At 53.6% G+C, this 17,607-nt stretch overlaps 1 protein-coding gene across 1 annotated transcript in view; it reads left to right on the plus strand.

Moving 5' to 3' along the window:
- Crhr1 (corticotropin releasing hormone receptor 1) overlaps positions 1-14,962 on the plus strand; it is a 43,605-nt gene extending 28,643 nt beyond the window's left edge. The window contains exons 4-13 of the mRNA XM_051158840.1: positions 2,490-2,575; positions 9,397-9,503; positions 10,179-10,299; positions 10,416-10,569; positions 10,752-10,812; positions 13,178-13,250; positions 13,592-13,677; positions 13,908-14,043; positions 14,227-14,268; positions 14,765-14,962. Coding sequence (XP_051014797.1) covers positions 2,490-2,575; positions 9,397-9,503; positions 10,179-10,299; positions 10,416-10,569; positions 10,752-10,812; positions 13,178-13,250; positions 13,592-13,677; positions 13,908-14,043; positions 14,227-14,268; positions 14,765-14,905 — 1,007 coding nt within the window. The 3' untranslated portion in view covers positions 14,906-14,962. The remainder of the gene's footprint in view (positions 1-2,489; positions 2,576-9,396; positions 9,504-10,178; positions 10,300-10,415; positions 10,570-10,751; positions 10,813-13,177; positions 13,251-13,591; positions 13,678-13,907; positions 14,044-14,226; positions 14,269-14,764) is intronic.
- The last annotated feature ends 2,645 nt before the right edge of the window (positions 14,963-17,607 follow it).

The following is a 17,607-nucleotide window of genomic DNA, read 5'->3' on the forward strand; positions in this document are numbered from 1 at the left end:
ACTTCCAGGCTGCTCCTCACTGTCCTCCCTCCTGCGGCATCAGATCTTCAAAGGGATGGGAAACATTTCCAAAAATATCCATTTTCCCATGGTCCTCTAGGAGGACTGCTCAGCTCAGCAATTAGACAAGGAGGTTGGCTCCTCCCTGGCAACAAAAACCCCTGTGTGCCAGGCTTATTTTCCTTCAGGGTCAGTTCATCCCTCTGGGTCAAAGCCCCCTGCTTCCAGTGGTCCATCCTGCCGACTGCCTCCAGGCACTCTATCCTAGATGGAGGTGGGTAAGGAAAGCTGTTGAACAAAAAAGACTTTTAGAAAATCTTCACCTGCACCTCCTTTGGATAGAGACGAGTGATATGTTCTATTATGTTAGGTTATATAAATACGGCTCAGAGATAACAATAATAAGCATAGGACTGACACCATATGCCCGGTACAGCTCCAACTGCTAACTAAAAATACTAAGCCAAAGAGGCCAGAGTGCCTTCAAGGTGGCTCTGTCTCGAGACAGGGAAGCTGAGCGGCCAAGTGACTTACCCGAGGTCACACAGATTGTAAGGGTTGTGCCAGCATTTGAACCCAGACTCTGTGGCTCGAGGGGCCCTGTTCTGAACTCTGCTTTGGGCTGCCTCTCTCTGCCCTATGCTCTCCCCATCCATCTCTGCCATAAGTGGCCCCTTCTCTGCTGATGTTCTAAGCAGCCTCTGGCTGGTGCCAGGCACATCCTACCCATACAGGGTACTGTAATCAATACCCTTATTCTTGGCCTCCTAGCCCTGCCGAATCCCAGAACATCTTCATTGTGAGTCCCCTGGGGATCAGCTTTTATTTAACACCAGTAGAGAGCCCGTGCCTCATTGCCAACCCTGTCCAGATCATAGCTTTGCCCAGGACGCAGATCTGCTCACAGTGAGGCCAAGCAGAGCTAGGAAAATCCATAAAGATAATTTTCCCCATCAGCTAGCTGCAGCCAGAGCAGCATCTCAGGTTAGAGAAGAGGCTACAGCCTCTCAGCTTGGAAAGCCAAACCAGCTTTAATTCCCCCAGCCCCTGACTCTACATCTACCTCTGGTCCTGATGCTGCCAAGGAGGCAGCTCCCAGGCTGATGATGGTCCTCGGGGATAACTGGAGCATCTCCACTCTAACTGCTCAGCCACAGCTGAACTATGCCTTTGGTCCCCATAGGGCTTCAAGCCCCTGGGAACTGAGACTCTGGCAGCTTCCTCTGACCTCTCCCAGCCTGTGTGTGGGTCAGTTGGAGCCACAGAGCAGACTATAGTAAGAGAGAGACTCCAGCAGAGATGACTCAGGGCTCAGATTCTTTTATACCCATTGAATGCTGCCTGGAGTGAGAGCCAAGATTACAAGGAAGCGTGGTTTACAATACTGATGCCAGAGAGGGTAAGGTAGGAAGATGTCGCAGGCAGGGAGGAGAATGCAGAGACTCCCTGATGGATTTCCCAGATCTACTACCCAAGGGGCACTATGCAGTGAGTGAGTGAAAGGGGCACTTTAGGTAACCTGTCCCTCCCAAGGCCCTAACACTAAGTAGAGCAGCCCTGAAGCCCTTCCAAGCCTCCTTAGAAGCTGAGAGGTTCTAGCTGCCATCCAGTCTGATAGTCACTGGATTGCTCCCATCTTTTGTAGCCACTCTGTCATCATTTCCAGTGTCACATCCCAGGCCCAGAGCAACAGCAGTAGGCCTAGCCATGAGCTCCTGACACCTGAGAACCACTTGATGTCACCCCCACCATACCCACTGCCCTCTGTCTTTTTCTATGCTGTGGAGCCTCCTACATAAGGCTTGTTGTGGAGAAATGATAGTATTGGGACCTCCTGTGAGGTCCGAACCACATGAGATATTCTAATGTGAGAACTGCACACAGAAACCCCATCATTTTAAACCATCCATCTGAGCAGGCCCTATACATTGGTCCACCAGATACTGCCCAGCCATATAGATAGATAGATAGATAGATAGATAGATAGATAGATAGATAGATATAGATATAGATATATATAGATATAGATATAGATATTTCAGACAGTCTCACTATGTAGCCCTGTTTGGCCTGGAACTCACAGAGATCTGCCTGCCTCTGTCTTCTGAGTGCCAGGATTTAAGGTGTGCGCCACCACTTCCAGCTGCTCGGTGTATCTCAAGTCATAGGATCTGTCACTCTCTGGTATGTAGGACCCCAAATAAGACTATCTTGGAAGAGCAGCAACCGGGAAATCTACCACTGGAGAGAGTCAATGGGCAGGCAGTCCCCGGGGATGAGGGAAGTACGTGATAGTGCCAGCCTGGGCTAACAGAGCCAAGGGCCTGTAGGCAGCTTATAGGGCACAGATGTAGCCCTCTGTGGTACAGGAGGTGGAAAGATGTAGGGTATTAGGTAGTCAGGAAGTCCCCTCTCCCAGTTTTATTCCAGGGCTCCCAGCCAGCAGGCCCTGTGCATCTCTTCTACTGTGAATTTTCTTCTTTCCCCAGATAATGGCTACCGGGAGTGTCTGGCCAACGGCAGCTGGGCAGCCCGCGTGAATTACTCTGAGTGCCAGGAGATTCTCAACGAAGAGGTGAGAATAGGCCACCATCCCGAGGGGCAGGTCAGGGCCACCAGCTCAAGCCAGCTGCCTGCCGCATGGCAGGCAGGAGCCTGGGAACTTTCCAGAAGCTGGTGTTGGGGCTCCGCTCTAAGAAAGCTGGTGGAGGCCTGGTTCCTCCTCCTTCCTTCCTCCCTTCCTCTCCCTCCCTCCTTCCCTCTCTCCCTTCCTCTCACATTCATCTTTAGCTGCTTGCACTGGGTGTGGGACAGGGCTGGGATGCAGGCGAGCCAGACAGTATCTGGAGCTGTACTGACGCCTAAGAGTGACATCCAGGTCCAGCATAAAAGGCTGGAAGTTGGGGCAATGGTGCAGTTTGGAAGAGCCCCAGAGATGCTTTGCACAGCGTCAGTGGTTTTGAGCAGCTGTTGCTTACACGGAATGCAAATTTTAAAAGGTACAAATGGGAATACGGTGAGAAGCGGCCCCTCCCCGTGGCTTTCCCTAGCCAAGATCTCACGTGTTCTGTATGTACGAGTCAATGTGTCTCTGCACAGTGTTCTTGGCCTTACTCAGACTTTACCTGTTACACAGACTACTTGGCACCTGCTTCTTCGTGTGGCCATGTAGCCCAGAGATCGGTCCGTGTAGAGTGAGCATCTACACTCTCTTTACTTTTTGCATGATACCCACTGTCCAGGTGTGCCATAACTTAGCAGGCCAGTCTTTACTCCATCTTTGGTTTTTACAGGCAGCTTCGCCACAAAGAATCTTCTACTGATGATGCTTAGCAGGTGCATGCGTGTGTGGGTCACTGCCTCTCTACGCCCAGTCCTCTTTACCCCATCTAAGGAGGGTGGGGTCCAGCTGGCAGAACTAATGAGCAGAAAGCAGAGGGTTGGAAACAAAACCTCCCCAGGCTGCCAAGTCCCTGGGCCTTAGGAGCCAAGAAGAAAGACTGGACCAGGGGACCCTGGAAATTCCATCATCTGAAAGGTCTGAGTTAGAAAGCAACTTGGAGGCCCTCCATCCCATCCTGAGACTTTCAGACCTGCTTAATCTCACCCAGAGCACTCGTTCACACACAGCCTGCAGAACCCCAGCCAATAGCTGTAAGGTCCAACTGTCCAAGGACAGGCTGAGAATGGGCATTTTTACGTGTGTGTGTGTGTGTGTGTGTGTGTGTGTGTGTGTGTGTGTTATGCATGTGTGTGCATATTCCTGTTCACACGCGTGCAGATACATACGCACGTGTTTGTGCCTGCGTGGACACCAGAGGGCATCTTCCCGGCATCAATCTCAGAGGCAGGGTCTCTCGCCGAACCTGAAGCTCTGCGATTCAGCCACTCTAGCTAGGCAGCTTGCCTCAGTGACCCGATCTCTACCCACCAAGCACTGCGACAGCGGGTGGACCGCCACACCTGCTCGACTGTCAAATTTATTTTTTATTTTATGCGTATAGGTGTTTTGCCCTCGTGTGTGTCTGTATACTGTATATGTGCCTAGTGCCTGAAAAGGCAAAAGAGGGTGTCAGAAACCCTGAAACTGGAGTTATAGATGGTTGTGATTCCCCATGTGGATGATGGGGATTGAACCCCAGTCTTCCCAGAGAGAAGCTAGTGCTCTTAACAACTGAGCCAACTCCCCAGGCCCCTACTCAGCCTTTATGTGGAGATTTAAACTCCAGCCCTTGTGCTCGCATAGTAAGCACTTTTCCCACAGAGCTACATCCCCAGTCCTGGGAACAGACATTTTTAAAAAACATATATATTTATTTTATTACACATGAATAAAACAAACTACATACAGCAGGTGACTGGTCAGGCAGTAAACTGTCTCGGTCATTTTTTTTTTTTTTTTTTTTTTTTTTTTTCATTTTGGAAGCTGCTCGCCTGCACTTCTGGTTCACCCAGAAAACTGGCATTTTTAACAGGTGCCACCCCACCCCCCGCTGCCCCCAGGGAACCTGCAAATGAAGCAAAACTGAGAAATTGACACCTGGGAGTGTGGGGGGTAACTCATACAATGTCACAGAGCCAGAGTGCCAATGCGGAGCAGGTTGCTGGGCTCTGAGCCTGGGATAAGCCCAAATCAAGTGCAAGGGTGGGTGGGTGGGGGTGTAAGCAAAGGGTCTGTTTTAGTTATTTTACTATTGCGCCATGACCAAGGCAACTGACAAAAGAAAGCCTTTAATTTGGGGTGCATGATTCGAGTCCATGACCGTGACATCTGGGAGCATGGCAGCAGGGAGGCAGGCACAGCGCAGGAGCAGTGCCTGAGAGCTCACACCTTGAAACACAACCCATAGGCAGCGAGAGAACTAAGGGTGGCATGGGCTTTTGAACCCTTAAAGCCTGCCCCAAGTGATACACTTCTTCCAACACGGCCACATCTCCTAATCCTTCCTGACCGGTTCCACCAACTGGGGACCAAATCTGTAAATACATGAGCTTTTAGGGGTCCTTCTCATTCAAACCGCTACAGGGTCCTCAGAAGGCAGGCTGAGGATGGAACTTGTGAGGGCATGAGATGTCAGGTACAGAGGAGATATGTCCACAGCTGGTGCCGTATGGGGACAGATCCTCAGCTGGGAACCTTGATTCGTGTGTCATCTGGCCCAGGGATGACACAGAGTCCCCCAAGAAACACCCTGCACTAACCTCTGCTTCCTGTTGCTGCACCCACAAAGTGACCACTTACACTGTCCTCAACTATTGTCTGTCCTCCTGTTACAAGCACTCCGTGCGCGCGCGCGCGCACACACACACACACACACACACACACATACGGATTCCGCACTGAGCACAAGGTCTCAAGCTCAGCCTTGGGAGGTTACATTGGGGTCCTGAAAGGGACTCTGACAGCTTATGATCCAGGGGTCAGGCCCTGAGGTGGAGCAGTAGTTGGAACGACCTGCTAAAATGTTCAGGTGTTCCAGAACCTTCTGGGCTTCTTGCTGAAGGAAAGATTCTGCTTCTGTGTGACTGGGGTGGGTCTCAAGATGTCTGCAGACTCCTGGCCACCAATGCTCTTGGTTTAAGGAGCACATTTTATGAACTGGAGATACAGGACCGCCCGCAGAGGAGTTAAGAGACACAGCTTGGGAAACCAGATGGACAGGGAAAGCCACGTATGATGCGCAGGGAAAGGGAATGAGAAAGGCTGATCACCCGGAAGGAGCATGGTGATGCCGTTGCTTTTATCCTGGTATGGCATCCAAACAGGTCTGGTGGCACTGGCCTTTAGGCTGATATGATAAATCTTCCAGTCTGAGCAGAATTGGCCCAGCAGAAACTGCCTGTTCGAGTCTGGTCTCAAAGGCACAGCACGGTGATTCCCTCTCCAGCACCGCACTGTGTCACCCTCCTCAGGGAGCCTGTGGATCTCGGGTCTCGAGAGTGGACAGGAAAAGGTGCTGGTCGAGCTATCCCAGGCTTGGCTTGGCCTTCCCGTGCTTTGGGCATCCGGTGGTTTCTGCAGTTCTTGGTGGCTTGTCTCCAGGAAGTCAGAATGTGTGAGGTGTCGCTGACACCTTTTGCAAGGGGTCTGGAGAGGTCATTGGCTGTCTCTTGGAACACTACTGGCTGGTCTCTTCAGGAGTCATTGGCAACTTCTTGGGGTGCTACTAGCTTTTCTTTGGGGTGCTGCTGGCTCCCTCTCAGGATGTCGTTAGTCTTCCTAGACAGTGTTGGCCAGAGCTCTGGCTGTTAATGGAATTTGCTCAGTGTGACTTGCTGTTCCGCCTGGGTGTCACTGCATGCATGCATTCATCTCTGGAGGAGTGTCGGCAACCGGTTTGATCTGGTTTGTTACTGTAACAGAATACTTGAGGCTGAGTCTTTTAATTTTTGAGACAAGGTCCCATGCGGTCCAAGCTGACCTCAACCTTCGAATCTACACGAGGGCCTGGAAAGACAGCTCAGCAGTCGAAAGCGCATGCTCTTTGTGCACCCAGATTTCATTCTGAGTGGTCACGTGGTGACTCACAACCATCTCTAACTTCAGTTCCAGAAGCTCCACTGCCCTCGTCTGACCTCTGCAGGCACTAGGCACATGCATACACGCAAGCAAAACACTCATGCACATAAAGACAAAATTGATAAATCTAAAGATTGTTTTGTAAAACTTGAATGCCCAATCCTTCTACCTCTGCCTCCCAAGATCTGGGCTGACAGGTATTTGCCACCTCGCCCCATGCCAAGACTGGAGCCCAAGGCTTCATGCATGCCACGCAAGCACTCTATCAACTGGGCCACATCCCCGGCTCGTGGACCATTTATAATGAATAGAAATGTGTTGACCTTTGGTTCTGGAAGCTGAATCATCCAAGGTTGAGGTGCTAGCATCTTATGACAGAAGGCAAAGAAAGCGTGAGAGAAAGAGGATGGGGCCACACACCCTTTAGGAAGGAACCAGATCGTGCAGTGAGGCCCCCACACACCCAACAGCTCTGTACTGGCTACCATGGTTCCAGCACTTACCCTTTCGGGGACACATTTGCATCACAGCAGCTGCCATGCCTCTGGCACTCTCTCCATGACACTGCCAACCCTGCAGCTGTTTCGGTGCTTCTGGTCCTTGGATTGCATCAGGGCCCAGCTGGATCTCTGCCTCTGTGCCTTTGGGCTTTGTTTTTCCCATCCCAGCCTTTGTGAGGAAAAACCACTAGAGAGCCACACTCTCGATGACGACGCAGAAGCAGCCTCTCCGCCAAGATCCTGGACACAACAGAGAAGAGAGCCCCTCCCCCCAGAGAGCGCCTATCCACCAACCCCTCCTTGTCCCCTCATACTACGTATGGGTGTGAGAAGACGAGGCTCCTAAAAGCCAGGCAGCTCCAGTTAACTGTATGGCTTGGTTCAATAGTGCAGCCTCTCCAAACCAGAAAACAAAGCTCCACGGGACAGCCCCTGTGATTTCACTGAGGATTGTGGTGTGGGACTCAGCACACAGTAGGTCCTCTCAAAACTATGCAGCTGTACCCTGAGAGCGAGCAGAGCAGCCAGCGAGCTCCTCCTCCCCACCCCTCTCCTAAGCCTGAAGAGGAAGCTAGGGCAGGGCGGCAGCTCAGCTCCACAGATGCTGTTATTACCCAGGGGCTTCTCAGCATGGAAGTGTGGGAAATTTAATAAAAGGAAATCAAGTGTTGATTCCAGACAGGCTTTGCAGTGTGCACGTCTGTCTGGAGCCTCTGGTAGGATCCTGGCATCTGCCACCGGCCCTGAGAAACCCTTGGCATTTGCAGGGCAGAATGGGCCCCTCCTCTTGCCTCTCTGCCCCACCTCCACTCCAGCCGGACCCCAGGGGCTCCGGAGGCATGAGCTGCTAATGTGATACCCCCTGCCTTCCTGAGACCTGGGAAGGGCTGAATGGGAGTTCTGCATTGGGAATCTGCTGAGAGTGGGCACTGGGTCCTGGGCTGGGTCCCCCATGGAGTCAGGACCCATTTGTAGCATCAATGCCTTGCCAAGTGTCACGTGTTTCTAAGCTGGAGTTGGTGATCTTGAACCGGTCAACCTAGCCCTGGGTTTCTTTTTCTGCAAAGGAAGGCACACACGCTTTCCCAGCTTCTCCCACAGAGCCACTTTGAAGCTTTAAGGTCAGAAAAGCTCTGAGTGGGAAGTATTCATAATTTAACAACTAAGAAAGTGAGGGGCCAGAGAGATGGCTCAGGGGGTACAGGTGTGACAAACTGAGCTTAATCCCAGGGATCACCGGGTGGAAGGGGACACCTGACTTGTGCAAGTTGGTCCTAACGTCCACACACACGTGCCATTACCTACACGATCACACGCACGCTCCTACACGTATGCACACTGAATGAAGAAATAGATGTAATTAAATGGTTTTTAAGTTAGGAATGGCTGAGGGCGTTGCTCACAGCAGGCAGAGCACTTGCCTATAGCCTGCTCAGGGCCCTGGGTTCGATTCCCACTGTGCAGAAAGAAACAAAGAAGTCTAAGGAGGGAGGCACGGGCAAAGGGAGGTGGTGTTCACTTGGGGCAGCCCCTGCACCAGGACAGGGACTCGGGGAAGGCTCTGGGAATGAGAGATTTGTGTTTTCTCTCTCTTTCCCTCCGTCCCTTCTTTCCTTCCCTATTTCTTTCTGTATTTCAGGGGCATGTGTGTGGTGCATGCACATGTTCATATATACACATGAGGAAACACACACCCATGTGTACCTGTGGAGGTCAAAGATGGATGCCCGGTGTTTTTCCTCAGTGGTTTTCCACCTTAGTTTTTGAGACAGGGCTCTCTTTCACTAAGCCTGAAGCTGACAGTGTCGCTGGGCTGGCAGGCGAGTGATCCAAGGACCCGGTTGCCTCTGATTCCCATGTTGAAATTACAGATCCCCACAGCCATAACCTTGCTGTCCTGTGGGTGTCAGGGATTCAAGCCCAGGTCCTCATGCAGGCCAGATTCAGGTGTGACCAGGAAGATGGGCGACTCTAGAAGTGAGTGAGGAATCACGTCTTGGAGGGCTGGGGTCTCTATACCTACTAGAGCCTGTGGTGTCAGGACAGAATGGGACATGAGCATCTGTAGGCACTGGGGTCTATGTGAGGGTGTATGCGGTGTTAACGTGACACAGGCGTACTGTGTGACATGGGCGTAGCCTCAGCTCATCTCTGTCTAACAACACAGCATGGCAGATAGAGACCGGATGCATAGACAGATTCGCCCCGGTGGGTGGCTCACAGGGTCATTCTGGGGGCAGGGCAGGACCTGCTACTATTTGCCACTCTTTCCCAACACCCGTCCCTGGAGCTGTCCTTGGGGAGCTGTTTTAGTTCAATGGGTACAGAGGCGTGGCTGTGCAGGAGCCTCAACTATGTTCCTCTCTCCTGCCTCAGAAGAAGAGCAAAGTGCACTATCACATCGCCGTCATCATCAACTACCTGGGCCACTGCATCTCCCTGGTAGCCCTCCTGGTGGCCTTTGTCCTCTTTTTACGGCTCAGGTGAGAAGGCCTCCTGCATTCCCCTGGGCCCTTGAGCTTGTGGGAGGTGGGGGGTGGGGTGGACGGGGAGTCGGGGAGTGGGTGACATACAAGCATAGCTCCGGGGCAGGGGTGTTGACAAAAGAGTGACCTGTCTCTTACTTGAACAGACAAAGAGAGTAGCTCTATAGGAATGTCAGGCCCTTTCCCCCAGCAGCTGCTGGGATAGGGAGAAACAAAGCCTAGGCTCACCTGTGGTACCAACTCCTACAGCTGGCCCACATCCATCTTAGGGTACCAGGCAAGTAGATCCCCGAAGGGGAGGGTTTCGCAGAGTGACATCCTTGTCTCAAGTTCAAATGGGCCGTGGCCCAAGTGGTAGGAAAAAGCTGGGAGTGGGTGGCACCGAGGAGCTGAAAGTTGAGTTGGAGGCCTCTCAATCCTGGGGTGTGGGGAGTGAAGGGGGGGAGGTGGTCCCTGACCACCCAGGATCTGCCGGCAGCAGATGTTTTGGTGGCCACAGATAGAAAAGGACCTGTGGCCCTCAGGCCAACCAGTCAGCCCCCACTCACGCCAAGCTTTAGTCCCTCCGTTCTTGCGTCTGGGCTGGAGTGATGCTGGCACCGCCCCCCCCCCATCCTCTCGCTCTCTCTCTCTCCTGTTGCTGTTGCCACCTGCCCTCTCCTGCCACCCCAGGAGCATCCGGTGCCTGAGAAACATCATCCACTGGAACCTCATCTCGGCCTTCATCCTGCGCAATGCCACGTGGTTTGTGGTCCAGCTCACCATGAGCCCCGAGGTCCACCAGAGCAATGTGGTACGTCCCAGCCTGGGTACCCACAGAACGAGAGTAGAACCCCCAAGGAGGTCCCCTGAAGGTGGGACACTATCTCTGACCACCCCGAAGCTCATTGTCACCTCTGGTTGGAACAGGGCTGGTGCAGGTTGGTGACAGCTGCCTACAACTACTTCCATGTAACCAACTTCTTCTGGATGTTCGGTGAGGGTTGCTACCTGCACACGGCCATTGTGCTCACGTACTCCACTGACCGTCTACGCAAGTGGATGTTCGTCGGCATCGGCTGGGGTGAGCTGGGGCAGCCCTGCTCCTGCCTCTCCTCACTGAGGACATAGCCTGGCTGGGTCAGGAGGGTGGGGTTGTGCATCCCTGCTAGGGATGAGAGCAGTGGGATCGGCATGAAGGAAGCATCAGAGCCCAACTCCCAGAAGTCCCTTCTCCAATGACATGACAGACTCTCTCTCCCTCAGGTGTACCTTTCCCCATCATTGTGGCGTGGGCCATTGGGAAGCTGTATTACGACAATGAAAAGTAAGTCCCTTTGTGACGTCAGCGCCTAGCTTTACGGCACACTCTCTAGGGGACTTGGGTCATTGTCTCTCCTGTGAAGACAGCGCTTCTGAATCAACAAAGGCAGAGCTGAGCACTGGCCTCGATTCTAGGATCCTTTCCAGTGCTCTGCCAGGGAGGTGGAGCTAGACAGCCCGGGTCCCAGGCTGTTGCCTGTCTCTGAGTTCGATGGAGAGCAATACCGAAAGCCAGGCAGCCTGGGGTTCTCCATGGTGCCACCACTAAGTGGCTGTGCAACCTTCCTTGGGGCCACTTGTTACAGCAGGTCTCAGTGTCCTCATCCGTGAGATGGGCATCTTCGTCCTCTCTACTGCCTCAAGGCTGTAGTGGGGATGAAGTGCACCAGTGAGTACTAAGCACTAAGTACCTACCACCCAGTAAGTGCCACAGGGGTGTTCATTAACATCAAGGCTGTGCTTTATAATAAGATTCTGTTGGTTTAATGGAAACTGGTCTGGATGGTTTCGAAGACTCTTCCAGCTGCTCGCTCTGAAGCCTAGGCCACTGCTTGTATCCCCAGTCAACCCTGAAATCACAGATTGCACGTGGGGGACTTCTCAGCTGCCCCTCACAAGAATCTTATAGGAAGATCTAGAAAGTTCTGTGCCATGCTATTGGACTGAGGTGTGACCTGGGTGGCTCCAGTGTGAAGCTAAGATTGAGAACTTCACAGAAAGACAGAGAAGGTGGGAGGGAACCAAGCAAACCAGAGGCCAGTACCTGCACCACACATAAGCTTTCCCTGGGTTGTTTAGGGGTTCATGTTGGCAGGCCCTGCCCTGCCCTTCCTTCCCTTCCCCTCACTGGGCAGCACCCGAAGCCTGGAAAAGCGTCATCCACATTTGAGAAAGTGGTCCCTTCTGCCTCAGGCTGAGGTGTTTGTGCAGCAGCAGGGTAGGCGGCAGGCTACTGGGAACTGCTTCCCTGGCCTGGGATATCTCATCCAGGAACTCTTGAGAGTTCCTGGATGGGGGTGCCTGGGCTTTATAGGATATGAAAATTCAAGTACAGGAAACAAGGCGGGGGTAACAGGAGGGGCAGAAGGGAGAAAGGAGGAGACTGGCAGGCAGGGAAAACCCAGTTACTTGTCTTTCCCACCCTGGAGCGGGACCAACGCTGTCAAGTTAGGAGTGAGCAGCCCTGAATCGCCATCTGGTGGACAAATGCACACAGTGCAACAGAAGCGGGGAAGATGAGCAGAGAGGCCCCAGGGTCCCTGTTTGGAGCCCACAGACAGTGGCGTATGACCAGAGTGATGTTAAAAGCAAGCTAACTTGATCTTACAGCCGAGAGGGCACGTATACACATTTCACATTCTGGCTTAGAGCATCCATAGCAAGTCTATATACCCATAAGGACACAGATCTCCTGACTTGCCCTGTCCCCACCTATTCCTTGCAATAGGTGTTAGCTGCCAAACCTTCCCTTCGCTGGCTGTGTGGAGTCCCTTCATGGACGCCAATGGAGTGCCACAGAAACTGTTGCTAGTAACCACTTTTGGTGTGGTGTGCTCAGCCGCAGCCACCACCAGCATCCGTCAGCGGGCACCGAAGAAGGCAGTGCTATTCCAGACTTCAGGCTGTTTCTGGCTTTCTGTCTGGATAATTCTTTCCCTGGGAAACAGAAATAAGCAGCTACCCCCTTCCTTATAGGGACCAACCACAATCCAAGTGGGGAAACCAATGAATTTACTGGGATTACTTACAGCGCTTAGGAAAGGGTTATTTACGGGAGCATAGGTGACCTTGGGGTACCCCACACCATGAAAAAGTCTTCCCACAGCGTGGATAATGACTTCCCTGTAGCTACATAAGTGGAGTCTCACCTCCAGTCAGCTCCGTCAACTCTTGCACCTCCTAAGACCACGAGGCTGTGCGCAGTGGGCAGAATCATATGGAAAAGGCTGGAATCTCAGGCAAGGGTCCATCGGCCCCTCCCTCCCTCCATACTTCCCCTTTCTATGAGGGAACGTGGACAGTGAGACCCATCTTGAGGTCCTTGAGGGGGATCCTCACAGGCAGTCACAACTGCATGGAAGGAGCAAGATGGCTGTCAGGCTCAGGGGTTCTTCCCATGGGCCCTCCCTCCCTCCACAGAGCTTGCTCCAACTCATATCCAACAGCAGCGGGTACCACCCACTTTGCAGACAAGATCACTGAGGCCCTGAAGCAGAATCAGTTGGCTTGGCTTTCTTGGAAATTGGGGTGCCCTTTGTTGACCATGGCGCCGATCCTTCTCCGGTCAAGCACAGCCCTATGGTCAAGCACTATGCCACTGAAAGGAAGCTGCTGACCCGTCTTTTCCTTTTCCTTCTGTGGCCTTCTAGGTGCTGGTTCGGCAAACGCCCTGGAGTGTACACTGACTACATCTACCAGGGTCCCATGATTCTGGTCCTGCTGGTAAGAGCCTTGGGAGGTAACAGGAGACAGGGCACCATGGGGAGGGACAATCTACCATGGACAAAAAGGACCTTCTACCTAGGTAGCCTCAAGAGAGGGCACCTGGGCCGGGAGTTTGTAGGTGTTAGTGAGAGAAGGAGGGAGGGAGAGGGAGAGAGAGGGTGTATGGGTGAGAATGCAGCAGGAACACCAGAGGCAGAGCTGAGAGGGCTTTGGGCTGGTCCTACCCATCCCACCCGCCTCCATTTCCTGCAAACATCCATGCCACATGGCCCCAGCCCTGCTACCCATCCCCAGCCCTGCCACCCACGCTCACTCATGCTGGTGTGCTCCAATTGCAGATCAACTTTATCTTTCTCTTCAACATTGTCCGCATCCTCATGACCAAACTCCGGGCATCCACCACGTCTGAGACTATTCAGTACAGGTACCTAGCTCTCCAGGGGTGCTTGAGAGGCCCCAGCCTCCTTTGAACAGATCTCTCCCAAGCCACCTAGTCCATGCAGAAACTGCAGCTCCACCTTGCCCAGATGTGCCTGGGCACTGTCTCCCAAGGCCCTCTCCACCCACCCCACCCCCACCCCCATCGCTCTCCCCTGTGCTAGCGGCCCTACCCCTCCTGGGTAGCCTGTGACTCTGGCCTCTGTTCCACCCTAGGAAGGCTGTGAAAGCCACTTTGGTGTTGCTGCCCCTCCTGGGCATCACCTACATGTTGTTTTTTGTCAACCCTGGAGAGGACGAGGTCTCCAGGGTCGTCTTCATCTACTTTAACTCTTTTCTGGAGTCCTTTCAGGTACCGCCGCCCACCCCCTCCTGAGTCTTGTCCACCCCGACTCTGAGGGAGCCAGATTTGCACTTGCATGGTTGGGGGGTTTTTCTGGCAGAGGCCTGGGGGATTGGGGTGGGGGTGGGGCTGGGACAAGATGAGCTGGTTGGACCCCACTCATCCCTGCCCCCTGCCCTCTCTTCCCTTCAGGGCTTCTTTGTGTCTGTGTTCTACTGTTTTCTGAACAGTGAGGTAAGGACCAAAAGGCAGAGCTGAGCTCAAAATACAGAGACCACCAAGGCTGAGAACTGTCCCTGTCAGAGTTAGGGCTGGCTTTCTTCCCTTTTCCCGGGTCCCCATGGGATGCTTCAGGGAACTTTGAGAAGTCCCTGTTCTTGTTGACCTGTGAGGACAGCTCCCACTCTGACTTCAGGCATGGCTTGGGGGTGACTAGAAGACAGGGTCTCTGTCTTAGAGGGAGCTGGACAGGGGTAAGGATTCTGTACAGCAAGGGCCAGGTGTTAGACTGGAAGGGGGAGAAGGTGTCCATCCCCTCCTCATTTGAGAAAATTGGCCCAACCAATAGCAAACCAATAGAAGTTAAGTGTGTGAACGTCGCCACCTACTGTAGATCCTGTCATCCACACCTGTTAGAGATGCCTGTAGCAATGCAGAGGATGCTGGGATGAGAGGGGTGTCTTGATCCTGAGCTGTGATACTATCTATCTGTGTTATCTTGTGCCCACAGGTCCGCTCTGCCATCCGGAAGCGGTGGCATCGGTGGCAGGACAAGCACTCCATCAGAGCCCGAGTGGCCCGCGCCATGTCCATCCCCACCTCCCCGACCAGAGTCAGCTTTCACAGCATCAAGCAGTCCACAGCATTGTGAGCTACAAGCCACAGAGCAGCACCCTGAGACCTAAGGCTGGGGAGATGATGCAAGCTCGCTGGCGACCCTGTCTGCAGAGGCAGCTGGCCTTCCCGTTCCTAACCCCTGGATTGCAGACCGGAGGGCCTTCCCAGCCATAGACAATGGCTCATAGCACCAATCTGGGGGCCCACAGCATCCGGTTCCTGCTCTCCATTCTCCATGGAGAGTTGAAATGGAGATTGAACCTAGAGACCCTGTAACAGGTCAATGGGCCCTATGAGAGCTGTCTTCTCCCAGAGCAGCTCACTGAAGATCTATACTCCTCAGCTGCTGTAGGGAGGCCACTTGCTACCCTGGGGCATCATGGGAAACTCTCTTCTGTGACTATGAAGCCTCTGAGTCTTAGCGATGCCTTGGGATGCTACTGAGAACCAACACCAAGTGGTCCAGACAGGAGACTTGGAGATAGCATTAGAAATCTGGTGACATCATCAGACAGCACTCCCACCTCCCTCAAAGCCGCTCCTGAGCCACCAGACCACCATCAGCACCGTGGCAGCACTGCCACTGGAAAGCCCTGCCTTGCTGCCTTGCACCCGTAGACTTTTTACTATTCTGCAGGCCAAACCAGCTTTCTGTCACTTGCCAATGACAGCCACAGAACCCCTCACTCTGAAACCCCACCACCTTCTAGATGTCTCCTGGTCTGAGGGAAGATGGGGGCTGGGAAGGGGACTGAGTTGCTGAGAAGGAGAACCAGAGTGGGCGTAGTCATTGAGGAAGGAGTGGCATCTGTGTGCCCAGGCCACTGGCTTCAGCGGCTGGCCTCTAGAACACAGTCACCAAGCCAAGTGAAGGGAGACCGGGCCTCTCTGCTCAAGTGCCCCAAACCTAGGACTGGTGGCTCCTGGGACAACTGACAGAGGCCTTACTCCCAGGCTGGGAACCACCCAATTCTCACTGGGTGGGAGGGCTGGGTGGCCACAGCAGTACTGACGTGGGCGGGGGTGGGAGAGAGCAGGGAATATATAAAATAATATTTATCTTTTCAACTACCTTTGTGAAGACTTGCACTCTGCTGGGGCTGGGAGTAAACGAGGTGGAGTAGGGGTGCAGGGGAGGGTGTCTCTAAGGAGTAGCTGTTAGGGGCCACTGAACGGCCACTGCCATTCATACCATCCAGGACAAGCCTGAGGCCTAGAGGCAGAACACAAATCCAGACATAAAGACACGGGTGCGACCAAGGATGCTTAATAAGAAACAGCTCCTCGTAAGGAGGCGAGGCCTGGAGAGAAGGGCCATGGGTTCCCATGTGGGTACCATGGGAGGCAGGGAAGGTTACCATGGACAGGGGACAGCCAGACATGAACCGTATGGATGAGACCAGTCAGAGGTGGACCCCAGTTCCATGGAGGAGGATCGGGCCAGCAGGTAGGGAGCTGAGGAGCCGCCTGTGGATCTAGAGACTTCCCAGATGCAGACATGGAGCCATGGTTGCCAGGGCAATCTCACGCCAGGACCGGAGGAGTAAGGCCAAGGAAGGAGAGAGAGGGAGAGATCAGATGGCATATGCGCACTATGGCAGGCAGCTGGAACTTTGGCCTGCTGAGGAGCCTGAAGCGTGAGGTGAGGGGCCGAGGGGGGTTGTTTGTCCACCAACTCCTGTCACCCATCATTCACTGATTTGAGCTGCTCCCAAGGGACATCAGTGTCCCTGCATCTGCCGTGCCATGCGGTCACCTAGTTATCAGCACACAGCGGGCCTCTGGAAGCCAGCCTGCCCCTTGTAAGCAGAGACTGACGGGACTCCCGTGAGGGTGCTAGCGCCACCTGGTGGCCACGCGTATGGGCCTTTGTCAAGGCGAGTGTTACCTGTGTCTGTACATGCACAAGTGTACACAGTCGCATACGACGAGGGTATGTGGCATGAGATGCTAGGAGCAGACTGAGGAGGCTGAGGCCTGAGAGCCCCACACTCCTGATGAGCCAAGGGAGTAGCAAGAGGAGGAAGAGGAAGAGGAGCATTCTTGAAGGATACGTGGAGTGCTTGTCCCTACCAAGTCCCCAAGCAGGAATGTGCCCTGAAGTAGAGGTGTGGATGTGGGGCCCAGAGAACACGGGGACACTAATGAGATGATGGCATCTACATCAGCTTAGGAGTTTGAGGGTGGCCTAGGTAGAGCAAGGGGCAGTGCACGGCCCCCCCCCACCTCCCCGCCAGATGACTGTAGGGACCTAAACTGACTGTCAAGTAGCCACTCTGCCGTTTAACCTGAGCAGAGGCGAAAGCAAGCTGTCACACAGTGTGGCAACAGGAGGGTGTGTTTTGATGAATAGGAGAGGCTCAGCCTCAGAGAAGTTGGGTGTGCCTGAGTGGGCTGGGTTGAGGTGAGGAGTGGGCCTCCTAGGTACCAGAGGAACACCTGGGCACAAGTAGCTGCAGGGGAGCATGTATTCCAGGGTCCAGGCAATATCTGGGCAGGTCCCTCACTAGACATCAGGGGCCATTCTGCTCCCAAGGTTCAGATAGGGAAAGCCCACCCTGGCTGTGAGTGGATTGGCATTACCACCATGTGTAAGGGGCCTGACAGCCATTAACTGGATTCACAGGGCCCTCTCCGACCCCACCACATGCCTGTCCCTTGTGTCAAAAAGAATGCTGTTCCGTGTCACACCTAGGGAACAGTCCCCTGAGAGCCACCACTTGTGAAGGCTCTTAC

Source organism: Acomys russatus, chromosome 16 (genome assembly GCF_903995435.1).
Source record: "Acomys russatus chromosome 16, mAcoRus1.1, whole genome shotgun sequence".
Classification (NCBI taxonomy): Eukaryota; Metazoa; Chordata; class Mammalia; order Rodentia; family Muridae; genus Acomys; species Acomys russatus.